This window comes from Cnephaeus nilssonii, assembly GCF_951640355.1.
Source record: "Cnephaeus nilssonii genome assembly, chromosome: 1".
Lineage (NCBI taxonomy): Eukaryota > Metazoa > Chordata > Mammalia > Chiroptera > Vespertilionidae > Cnephaeus > Cnephaeus nilssonii.
In genome coordinates this window covers 73,331,957-73,345,282 of record NC_137072.1, presented here as the reverse complement: position 1 = coordinate 73,345,282, position 13,326 = coordinate 73,331,957, and the positions used below count along the sequence as shown (strand labels likewise).

The 13,326-nt window shown below is 40.2% G+C and overlaps 1 protein-coding gene across 2 annotated transcripts in view; it reads right to left on the bottom strand.

Annotated features, from left to right (window-relative positions):
- Positions 1 to 13,326, bottom strand: part of ADAMTS3 (ADAM metallopeptidase with thrombospondin type 1 motif 3) — a 238,617-nt gene that overhangs the window by 201,695 nt on the left and 23,596 nt on the right. For both annotated transcript variants that reach the window (XM_079769488.1, XM_079769486.1), the window contains exon 3: positions 11,773 to 12,179. In XM_079769488.1, the coding sequence (XP_079625614.1) occupies positions 11,773 to 12,179 (407 nt within the window). The remainder of the gene's footprint in view (positions 1 to 11,772; positions 12,180 to 13,326) is intronic.

The following is a 13,326-nucleotide window of genomic DNA, read 5'->3' as shown; positions in this document are numbered from 1 at the left end:
AGTTGCCGCATTGCTCCGGAGACAGGGCGGAAGTGGGGAGGCACCCGGAGAAGGCAGGACCAGCCCAAGGCGACTCCAGGGACTAAGAGTGGGGCTTAATTTTGCACTCGGATGTTGAGTGTGACTCGACACGGTTAGCATTAGAATAAAGGAATCGAGAAAAAAGCAAGCGAGTGCAAAGGGTTAAATCGGCCAGAGGGGTCGGGGGCCAGGACAGGCACACTGGAGCTCTGCGTGGAGAGGTTCGGGTGTCAAGGCAGGGCGGGGCCACGTGATATTGTGCGTTGGGTTCCTTGTATTATAATAATATATTATTACATATTATATATGTACTAGAGGCCCAGTGCATGATTGAATCATGCACGTGTAGGGTCCCCTACACACTTTCGCTTTTCGCGGTGGAGCTGGGTGCCTGTCTGCTGGTGCACTAGGCCTTTCAGAAGCCTCCAGCTCGGCGGAGGCTTCTGAAAGGCCTGGTGCCGGAGCAGACAGGCACCAGCTCCCCCACTTTTGATGGTCCACGGCCGCTGAGGGGGGCTACCCTGCTGTTGAGGGCGGCTTCCCTGGACACCTGGCTACCCTGCCGTTGAGAGGCGCAGCTGGGTGTCCGCGGCAGGCCCCCTCAGCGGCCACGGATCTGGCCATTGAGAGGCACAGGGGGCGGGAGTCCCGCCCCCTGCGCCTCTCAACAGCAGGGTATCCCCCCTCAGTGGCAGCGGATCCGTGCCTCTCAATGGCCGGATAGGCCACCCCGAGTCCCGCCCCCCAGCCTCCCGCCGCCCAATCGTGGGTGTAGCGGAGTGATGGTAATTTACATGTTACTCTATTATTAGATAGGATACTAATATATAATAATATAGTAACAAACCTTAGAGCATGTTACTGTACAAAACAACATGAGATTAAATCAAGCACAAGAGAAAAAAGCATTCAATCAAGAGACTCAGTAAATATGAGATGTGTAAGGCTGCTGCTGTCCTAACAGGTCATACTGTTCTACAGAAAACTTATTTTAGAAGTAGAAAGAGTACTCTCTAAAATAATACTAAAATGTATATACATAAACCAGTAATATAGTTATCATTATTAAGTATTATGGACTGTACTTAATTGTATGTGCTATACTTTTATATGACTGGCAGCACAGTAGGTTTGTGTACATCAGCATGGTCACAAACAGATGAGTACAGCATCACTAGTGATAGGAATTTTATAGCTCCATGATAATCTTAGGGGCCACTGTTCTCCATGGGGTCGGTCATTGACAAAAACCTCATTATACAATGCATGACTGTATACTTACATATGTATGTATGTATGTGTGTTTGTATATACATTATATACATATACATATAAATATACATATACACACATATATTTCTCTTTATGTGGTTATTTCAACATTTCGTTAGAAGTTCCTCACAGCCTTCATGAACCCAGGGCATACATACTTAGTGATTTAAAAATTAATTTAAAAATGTAGAAAAAGCGTTATTAGAAAGTGACCACATCTCAAAGTTTGGAAAAGTAACTCTCATCTATGCCATTCCCACTTCAGACTATGATTAATGAATAATGGTCAGTGTGATGCTTTGATTTCTTCCTTGGGATAAAATGCACTGTCCACAAGGATAAATAAAACACCAAATTAGTTATAGAGTCATAGAAAGAACATCAGTCCTAGAATCTCAGGAAGCTTATAGTTAACAATTTCCTAATTTTAGATTCCTGGGCCCATTAGAACTAGTGGAGGCAGTAGATCTGGAATGACTGTTACTGTGTCATAGGCTGAAGAAATTGGTACAGGTCTATGAACAATTTAATCTTTTTATTGAAAAATACATGAACCAGTGTAGAGGAAGAGTAACTTGTACTCATTGGGAACTTTGGCCAGCTAGTATAAAATGATTCATTACTTAACCCTTTGCACTCGGATGTCGAGTGTGACTCGACACGGTTAGCAGTAGAATAAAGGAATCGAAAAAAGCAAGCGAGTGCAAAGGGTATTAATAAGCATTTTGTCTGGTTTACAAAATATTTCATAATATAAGGTCCAATAGGTGGAACAAAAAGAATCACTGATCTAATTCCAACCCCCAAGTTTTACGTATGGGAAAGAGTAAAAAGGTAGTTCTATAAATACAGCCCAAATGTAAAAGTATCCTTATAAATTAATATAGTTTTAACATTTTTCCAAGTGCAGTATATAAAATGGGGCCCCTCCCTGAAAACTGTAGATCAGTGGTGAGGGTCTAGGGCCAATATGGCTTGGAGTCTTCCCTCATCATTATGTTAAGTCTAAATGTGGTCCCATAGTTGAAGCCAACGGTGACAATGCATGCAGCTGACCAAATAGAAACAGGTATCTCACAGGGACTTAATTTGATCTGAACCCGCATCACTATGCTTAGTCCGCATTCTTGTCCTGGCAGCCAGTTAATACCATCCTCAGAGCCAGGCATGCACAATAAAGGACTATATGAAGCTAGGCAGGAAAGCATGAAATATTGGCACCCTCTAAGCAAGATCAAGTATCCTGCAAGCCCAAAGGAAGTATTGCCCCAAGATTCCAATCACTATGTTAAAAGCATAGTGTTTCACAGATAATGCTAAATAAAACGTTTCCCACTGTGTTTGGTTGCTAACATTTGCAGAATCTCTCACTAAGTGCTGTTCTTCATTTTCTCTTGGGCTTCACATGCTCAGACTGGGTCCTGCCATGTTCATATGACACCCCGGCATCTAATAGCACAGTCCTCTCAATCTATAAAGAACTTCCACTTAGGGACATCACCAGACAAAAGTAAGCCTTCCAGAAATCTCATACTTTAAACTGGGGTTGGGAAGTCCTATCACTTAATTTTTAAAAATTATCGAGCCCTCTTTGATAATGCCATTTAATTTCAAAAACGAATTTTCTGGTGGTTCCAGCTAGGGACCCACCATGCCCCTTTTATCTCTATCTCACCTCAACTGTTTCCACAAAGTTATAGAAAATGCGTACTCCTGGTTGTATGTTTAAAAAAAATAAACCTCTAGGTTGAAAAAAAATGGATATAAGATAGCATATTAACCACCATCACCTAATGAAAGAGATATGAAATGAACGAAGTTGGGAAGACTATGAACAACAGTATATACAAGCTAATGCCACAGAATTCTTTATCGCTCTCCCAAAAAAAAATGGCTCACTCTGAGATTCATAATTTAAAATATTTGATCAAATGTAAAGCTTGAGAGGAATGTTAAAATTGTGACTTGTGTCTGGTTAGTTCCATTCTAGCCAGGATATGGCATATATCACACTAATAAGGAAAATTTTTCCTAAAAATGAAGTAGTTTGCTGCATGGTGCACTGAAACATCAAGTGTTCATTATGTGAAACCCAAGTATTGTAATAACAACAGTAAGAGGGCAAGCATTGTCACTATATCTTTGTCAACACTGAAGAGTCTAATAAGTGGAAAAATATATTTTCACTTCATATTTCTAAGTAGAACCTCCGGAAGAACTTTCTATGTGGCAGAGCTCTATATAAATAAGATGGGAAGTAGTGAGTTTCCCATCCTCAGAAGTCTTCAGAGCAGAGACTGGAGTACCACACAGAGAAAAATATGATAAAGGAGCTCTGTATCAGGTGGAGAAGATGATCTGAAAATTACAGGATTCTCACCAAGGTATTCACTTCAGAGAAGACTGTTTTTCCACAAATTAGGTCACAGGCTAGGTTAACTAACTGCAGTGTTTCTTACTTGGCAACCTTAATTATCATTATTAATCACAAAATCTTGAGGAACAATAATTACAGACAGAAAAAAAGAGGGGACTGTAGTAACAATCATTGGTTTCCTAGGAGCCAGGCTGTGTGAAAGATGCATTAACATTATTGGTAAGGCCTGGCTAAAAAACTGTCTGGTGTAGGTGCCTAGAGCTGAAACAAGGTTTCACTCCATTGTTCCTCAGAACTTCAAGGTCTTCTAAATCAACATGTAAACCTTGAAAACAAAGATATCCCTCTTATCCCATCAATAAAATGCATGACACCTCCTATATACATGTTCCACAGAAGGAAAAGGTGGAAGGTGACTGGCCATTAGCGATCAGGTTCTTCTCATAAAAAGCAGATGTTCAAATATCAATATCTAAAGACCAGCGCCGGAAAGCCCTCTTTTCTAAATCCATAATAAATAGCTACAGGGTTGTATCTATTTTTAGTATCAAACACTTCATTTACTAGATTGAGCTGTATTTACAATCACTGGTCAAATGTTCTCAATCCCAAGTATACTATCTCATAATAATTTTTTAAATAGACTTCTTTAAAAAAAATGCTTCTACAGGTAGACTTTCTGAAAGAGGCATGACAAGAATATGTTTTTGAAGGGACCAAATCCCAAAGCAAAAGCCTTACAGCAAGGAAATCCTAAGGCTGCTTTCTCTCTGAGTTAGCCAACAAAGACTTCATTTGGCCATGCCCCAAATCTAAAAAGCATAAAATGCCTCCAGTACTAACCAAATGTGGATATCAGATATTTCAGAAAAGAGGTTCTGTTTGTGTTTCCCAAATTGTTAACCTTAAGCATCCAGGACCTCCTGCCCTAACAGTGATGGTTGCTGTTAGATGTGTCAGGAGTGGTCTGGAATGAGAACAAGACAAGAGGACGAGGAACCAGGAGGAGGAACATCTCACACCTTGCTTTTTAACCAGGCCTTTCTTGAGTTTATCCATGTTCCATATTATTTTATTAGATAACCACTAGTGATTTCATTGGATGGAAAAATTCCAAATGTTAAAAAAAAAAAGTTGAAAACGTCTGTCCTAGAACAGCTCCCTTGATCAACTCATGAGGAAATCACTGAACTGGATAACCCAAAAGAGCCATCACCAGTCAGTTCTTCCACTCCCAACCGGTTTCCTCTGTTGATAACCCAGGAGAATTAACAAAGCCATATTGTTCTAGCAAGCCTAGAAAAAAACCCAGTCTCCTTATGTTGTGAAATACATGCCATAAATCCTACTAACCAAACAATCCTTTATTTTGGCAAATTTGTAAACCACAAAATATGATTGTGAGCTGCCACTACTGCCAGGGGAGATTTAATGGTGTTACAGAGCAAATGCCAGGGCTCTGTGGAGTAAAGAAATCTCTTTTCAGCTGGGATTCTCAGCCAGAAGTGTCTCCCCACTGAGGAGAGTGTGAGGTGCCTGCCATCACCATGACTGTTGACCACTGGACGCTCACTTCAAAGATGTAGAAGCAGAGAGGTAAAGCATGTCAGCCCCTCCAGCCAAAAACCACCAGGAGCTCATCTGCAGTGGACAAGCTGCATGGAGGGAGAATGCACACCAGAGGGAACCATTAACATCTCAGTAATAAAAGTGTCAGGAAACAGGATGTAGGCTTTGGTTGGGTGATTCGGGGAAGAGTCCAGAAGAGCAGGGCTTTGTTCTAGATTGGATGCTGTCAGAAAGCAGGGACAAGTCTATGACTGAGTATCTCAATAATTCTTACCTATAAATGTGATACACAAGAGCAGGAATAAAGTTGTAACTGGTCAAGAATTAGCAGTCACTCATAAATAGTAATCTTGGCAAAGACTAGAAAAAATGTCATGCTAGACAGGAACAGACATTGTTCTTGGTCACACTAGGTGAGAATCATTGATTCTTTGTGCAGAAGACTTTGATGTTGATTTCAGAAATACAAAGAATCATATTTTAATTATTAAGCATGTCTAGATCACAGTCTAGACCAGGGATGGGGAACGTTTTTTTCTGCCAAAGGCCATTTGGATATTTATAACATCATTCTAACTTATAAACTTAAAAATTAGCCTGCTATATTTGATCAAACATTTAATTAAATCACCCCTATTGCCTTGGCAGGGCCAGACCAAATGATTTCATGGGCCTTATATGGCCTGAAGGCCGGATGTTCCCCACCCCTGTTCTAGACAATGGCTCTGAATAAATCACTGATCATTTTGCACAGTTACCTGGAATAGGGAAACTACCTATTTTGGTCAAGTTTAGGATGTCCGGAGGGGTAAAAACAGGTAAAAGTCATTGCTTGCTTTTCAAACTATCTGTGGTGAAGAAACAGTTTCTTTTGTCCCCACTTGGCCTCATACTAATAATTTTGTAAATACAATAAAAACTAATTACTAGAAAAAATAAAATAAAATAAGACACAAAACCCCAGCACCATTTTTTATTAGAACCAACACAAATACAATAACTGCCAAATTGTTATAAAAGTTTCTATATATTGTCTCACTTGCTATATTTATCTTGTCACAAACATTCAAAGAGGAATTAACCCCTATCCTCTTTAACTATTTCAAAAAATTCAAGAGGAAGAAAGACTTCCAAGCCCTTTTTATGAGGCCAGTATTATCCTAATTCCAAAACCAGATAAAGACACTACAAAATAAAAAAAATTACAGACCAATATCCCTAAAGAACATAGATGCTAAAATCCTCAAAAAATATTCAGATCCAGCAACACATTAAGATCATACACCATGATCAAGTGAGATTTATTCCAGAAATGCAAAGCTGGTACAGTATTCACAAATCAATAAATGTGATACATCACATAAATAAAATGAAGGCTAAAAATCACATGATCATATAAATAGATTCAGAAAAAGCATTCGACAAAATACAGCACCTGTTTATGATAACAACTCTCAGCAAAGAGGAAATAGAGAGACTATACCTCAACATACAAACTTACAACCAACATCATACTCAATGGGCAAAAACTAAAAGTGTTTCCCTTAAGATAAGGAACACAACAGGGATGTCCGCCTTCACCACTCTCATTCAACATAGTACTGGAAATCCTAGCCACAGTGATCAGGCAAGAAGAAAAAATAAAGGCATCAAAATTGGAAAGAAAGAAGGAAAACTGCCATTATTCACAAATGACATGATATTGTACACAGAAAACCCTAAATACCCCACCAAAAAAACTTCTAGATTTAATAAATGACTGTGGCAAAGTAGAAGGATACAAACTTATCCTCCAGAAATCGATGGCATATTTATACACCAATAATGAACTCTCAGAAAGAGAAACTAAACAAATAACCCCAATGACCATTGCAACAACAACAAAAAATTATATACCTGGGAATAAACTTAACCAAGGAAAACCATAGGACATTGAAAAAGGAAATAGAGGAAGATACAAACAAGTGGAAGCATATACCGTGTTCATAGATTGGAAGAATTAACATCATTCAAATGTCCATACTACCCGAAGCAATCCCTATTAAAATATCAATGGCATATTTCACAGATCTAGAACATTCCAAAAATTTAGATGGAACCAAAAAAAGACCCCAAATAGCCTCAGCAATCTTCAGAAAGAACAACAAAGTTGGAGGAATCACAATACTGGATATCAAACTATACTATAAAGCCATTTAAACCAAAATAGTCTGGTACTGACAGAACAGGCATATAGACCAATGGAACAGAACAGAGAACCCAGAAATCGACCCATGCCAATATGGTCAATTAATATTTGACAAAGGAGGCAAGAGCATACAATAGAGTATGATAGTCTCATCAATAAATGGTGCTAGGAAAATTGGACAGGTACATGAAAAAAAAATGAATCTAGACCACAAACTTACACCATACACAAGAATAAACTTAAAATGGAAAAAAAAAAGACTTAAATGTAAGTCGCAAAACTATTAAAAGTTTCTAGAAGAAAACTATAAAAGTCCTAGAAAAAAGCATGGGCAGTAAAGTCTCAAAACATCTCACATAGCAATATTTTCACCAATATATCTCCTAGGGTAAGAAAAGTAAAGGAAAAAATGGGAATACATCAAACTAAAAAGCATCTGCACAACGAAAAAGCCACCAACAAAATGAAAAGGGAACCCACTGAATGGGAGAACATATTCACCAACGATATATAAGGAATTAATTTTCAAAATATATAAAGAAGTCATACAACTCAACACCAGGAAGACAAACAATCCAATTTAAAAATGAGCAAAGGACTGAATAGACACTTCTCCAAAGAAGACATACAGATGGCCAATAGACATATGAAAAAATGTTCAACATCACTAATCATCAGAGAGATGCAAATTAAAGTTACATCGAAGTGTCACCTCACACCTGCCAGAATGGCTGCCATCAATAAATCAACAAACAACAAGTGCTGGTAAGGATATGGAGAAAAGGGAACCCTAGTACACTGCTGTTGAGAATGCAGACTGGTGCAGTCACTGTGGATAATATAGAGTTTCTTAAAAAAATTAAAATGGAATTGCCTTATGATCCAGCATTCCCTCTTCTGGGAATATATCCTAAGAATCCCAAACACCAATCAGAAAGAATACATGTACCCCTATGTTTATGGAGCATTATTTACAACTAGTAGCCCATTTGCAGGAAGAATCCTGCAAGCTGCCGCTGCGGCCGCAATTGTGGCCACCGCGCGTGCACCTGAGCGCCGCTGCCGCCTGCCCCGCTACGCCCCGCTACGCCCTGCCCCGCCCGGGCTGTCCCTCTGGCAGCCACCTTGCTTTCCGCTTTTCCTCCCTCTTCCTTCTAAGTTGTCTTCAGTCTTCACTCCTCCCTCCCTCAGCGTATGCAAATTAACCGCCATCTTTGTTGGGTAATTTGCATACTTGCCCTGATTGGCTGGTGGGCGTGGCTTGTGCATAGCGAAGGTGCGGTCAATTTGCATATTACTATTTTATTAGGTAGGCTAGAGGCCCGGTGCACAAAATTCGTGCATGGGGGGTTGTCCCTCAGCCCAGCATGCACCCTCTCCAATCTGGGACCCCTCGAGGGATGTCCGACTGCCCGTTTAGTGGGATCGGGCCTAAATGGGCAGCCAAACATTTCTCTCACAATCCAGGACTGCTGGCTCCCAACTGCTCACCTGCCTGCCTTCCTGATTGCCCCTAACTGCTTCTGCCTGCCAGCCTGATCACCCCCTCATCATTCCCCTGCCAGCCTGATTGATGCCTAACTGCTCCCCTGCCAGCCTGTTTGCCCCTAACTGCCCTCCCCTGCAGGCCTGGTCACCCCTAACTGCCCTCCCCTGCAGGCCTGGTCACCCCTAACTGCCCTCCCCTGCAGACTTAATTGCCCCCAACTGCCCTCCCTTGTAGGCCTGGTCCCTCCCAACTGCCCTCCCCTGCTGGCCATCTTGTGGTGGCCATCTTGTGTCCACATGGAGGCAGGATCTTTGACCACATGGGGGCAGCATCTTGTGTGTTGGAGTGATGGTCAATCTGCATATTACTCTTTTATTAGATAGGATAGAGGCCTGGTGCATGGGTGGGGGCCAGCTGGTTTACCCTGAAGGGTGTCCTGGATCAGGGTGGGGGTTCCCTTGGGGCGTGGGGCGGCCTGGGCAAGGGGCCTGTGGTGGTTTGCAGGCCGGCCATGCCCCCCCGGGACCCAAGTGGAGGCCCTGGTATCTGGGATTTATTTATCTTCTACAATTTAAACTTTGTAGCCTGGAGCGTAGCCAAGCCTTCTGCTCGCTCAGTGGTGGCAGCCATTTATGTTGGGATTTATTTATCTTCTATAATTGAAACTTTGTAGCCTTGAGTGGAGGCCTAGGCCTGCCAGGGCTGCAGAAGCTTGGCTTCCTCTATCGCCAGGGGCAACGCTAGCCTCCTGCTCTCTCCAGCTCCGTGGCTGCCACCATTTATGTTGGGATTTATTTATCTTCTATCATTGAAACTTTGTAGCATTGAGTGGAGGCCTAGGCTGGCAAGGACAGGCGGGAAGCTTGGCTTCCTCCATTGCCGGGGAAACTCAAGCCTCCCTTCTGCTCTCTGTGGTCGCAGCCATCTTGGTTGGGTTTATTTGCATATTCGCTCCTGATTGGCTTGTGGGCGTGGTTTGTGGGCATGGCTTGTGGGTGTAGCAGAGTGATGGTCAATTTGCATATTACTCTTTTATTAGATAGGATAGCTAAGATATAGAAACAGCCCGAGTGCCCATAAATAGATGAGTAGATAAGAAAGCTGTGGTATATTTACACCATGGAATACTGTGTGGCTGTAAAAAAAGAAGTTTTATGCTAAGCTAAGGGAAATAAGCCAGTTAGAGAAAAACAAATATCACATGATCTCACTTATATGTGAAATCCAATGAACAAAATAAACTGACAAACAAAATAGGTCCAGAGGCATAGATGCATGGAAAAGACTGAGGCCTGGGAGCTGGAGGGGATGGGAACATATTAACCTAAGAACATACATGCACATATGCATAGCCCATGGACACAGACAAAAGTGTGGGGAAGGCCTGGGGTGGGGTGGGAGCTAGGTATAGGGGGGCAAAGTAGAGGTAAAAGGGGGACATCTGTGATACTATCAACAATAAATAAAAAAACAAAATAACTAACCAAATCAATAAAATAAATTAGGTAAAAAATTTTAAATGCTAAATTAATTTTTATACTCAATATAATTTAGTTACAACTATTATAAAATAATACCTTTTATAAAACTTACTTCCATTTACAGCTTGGCAGTACTAATTCAAGCTCTCTCTGTGAGTACTTTAAACTTCAATGACTTAGCTAATTCACGTCTATTCAGCCTTCATGAAGAATAAGAAGAATTTGAAATATTCCTCATGTCCTTAAACCCCAGAACATGGTCCAACCCCAAATATGAGGGTATGGATCCTAAACTAATGGGATTCAACTTGGAGAGTCAGACCTGCCACACATATTCCATTCAGTTTTCTGTGTTTGCTTTTGAAATTCTACAGAACATTATGAGGTAGAACAAGACTGAAAACTAAAGCCTAAAACGATGAACTCACCAAATTTTGATAAAACATGGTATCCCAAATCCTGTGGGTTGATCTTAGGTATAGAGAGGATATTGCAAAATATTCACAGTACTGGTGGAGGACCAAGGTAGAGTAATTATAAGCAGGAATGTAAGGAATATTTTGAGAACTCTTAGAAGCAGTGGCAAAACAAAGGGAATAGCTCTGAACTCCCAAGAAACAGCAGCCTGGCAACCATAGAAAGGAAAAATGGTTGCTCTTTTTTAAACAAAGACTTGGAGTCAACTGTGGATAGAAAAGGCATAAACATTGACACTCTTTTCAAATAACATCTGGGGATACAACACAAATAAAAGTATTTCACATCTGCAGAGTGTACAGAGGAGGGTCAGTTACTATTGGATTCAACCATAAAACTAAAGAGCAATGTATGGGTATTTGACTTCAAGATAAAGGAAAAAATGAATCAAAGCTACCATACAGAAACAACTACATCTTGTGTTCATAAAGTAATGCTATTTGAACAAATTGTGACATTAAGATCTGCTCATTTCCCATTTTACCATTCTGTGGGGAAATGAAAAAAATGCTTTCAAAATACTTTCTTTAAGAAAATATCCAAAGTTTCCACATAAGAAGTGTAATACTATCATTTTGGAGGAATCTATGTTTCTTTAGAAAGTTTTCAGAATGCTTTGAAAGAAATAAGGAAATAAAATTCCCCAATGTAACACAAGTGAAAACATAAGCAAAAAATATTAAAATAGCTGTCTTTTGTTTCTTGGAATAATGTCTTCATGTCAAAATTGAGCCAAAGCACACATCTTTGACAGTAAAATGTGTTCTACTGCTTCCTCCTGAATTTAAAATATTATAATGAGGCTTCCTTTCCACCTCTACCTTCCAAACCATGCTGGAGCCATGGTACACGCCCAAACACCTGCAAACATATACACACAAGAGGGAATGAGTCTTACCAGACCATCACAGTTGTTAATGGCAACAGAGGTTCCTGGAATGTCCATGATGTCACCAACGTAAGCACAGTTAGTCTGCAAAGGCTCTGTTTTCCAGATTCTTTCAGAAGCACTTCCTGGTTGACGATCATTAACAGGGTCGGTTATATTCCCAGGCACCGGAGATGTTTCTTGCCATTCCACAACAGCCCCAGGAGCTATGAGCTGAGTGTTGGGCTTTAGTCGCAGATGAAAATCTCTTCCAAATGCCGTGATATTAAAGAACAATTGCTCAGAGTTGGAAGACACGTCCCTTGCTGACCTCTTTTTGTGATTTGCAGAAAGAATATGAGAGAGATAGTGTCCTTCTAGATTTGTGCTGACTGGAGTCACCAGCTCATACTCTTTGTGTCTCTTTATTGGTGAATCTGTGGAGTGAAAAATAGAATTGTAGGACCCTGTGCAACAAGAGAACACAGCATAGACCTAAAGTGCCCAACTCACAAGACTGCACTCTCAACACGCATAATGAGTATATCTCTGAATCATCTCTTAAGTATTACATTTTGATAATTCAAATCATTTCTCAAATGCCCTTAGGTAACTGTGTTCAACAAATCTTTTTTATATATTTTTAAAAAGTTTAATATAATGTGAGTATGCATATCTCATTTATATATTTAAGAACATGAATGTAAGTTTCCATTAACTGTACCTGGCTTGCTTATAATCAAGACACATTCCCAATTATTTTGGCTTAACTGACACCTGCTACAAACCTTAAAAAGTTTCTGTTATGAAGAAATGTTTTTCTTTTTATATTAATATTTTTCCTATAAGAATAAAATTTACACTAGTTACAACAGCTACTCTATGTTGCATATACCATGACCTGTAGTTTATACACTATAGCACATACAAATTTTTTCCATCATAACAACCCTAACAATCATACTTCAAGATGAGGAAACTGAGAATCAGGGGGTATGTGTCCAAGGTCAAATAACTGTGAAGCTCAGATATGGATCCAACTGCTACTCCCAAGCCCATATTCTCATTCTACAACATCATGTCGTGTCCCATAAATCACAGAACATTTTCAGAAAATGAGGAAATAGGTAAAAAAGAAGAAATAATGATCTATAAATTGAATATGCAGATATTAGTTAGTCAAGAGCAAATGGCATTGTCATTTTGCACAGTATTCCTTACATGGGACAGACACTCACTTGAGTATAAAAATGTATTTGGGATCCACCTGACAACATGGGTGGCCACTTACATGTTAAATTGAATTTCAAAATTAGAACTTAATTCCCCTAGTTTAGCCAATATTATGCCTGCTAAAATGAATATTATGTCTGCTAAAATGCAAGCATCCTTGGGAAAGATAACACACTGGATGAACCATTTATCCCTTAATAGAAATGGCTTTGAAGGCAGAAGACAGTGGATCCTGAAGGAAATGAGAGGGTAACAATGAAAAAAGAGGCCCAGCCAGTATGGCTCAGTCATTGAACATTGACCTATGAACCAGGCGGTCACGGTCAGATTCCTGGTCAGGGCATATGCCCA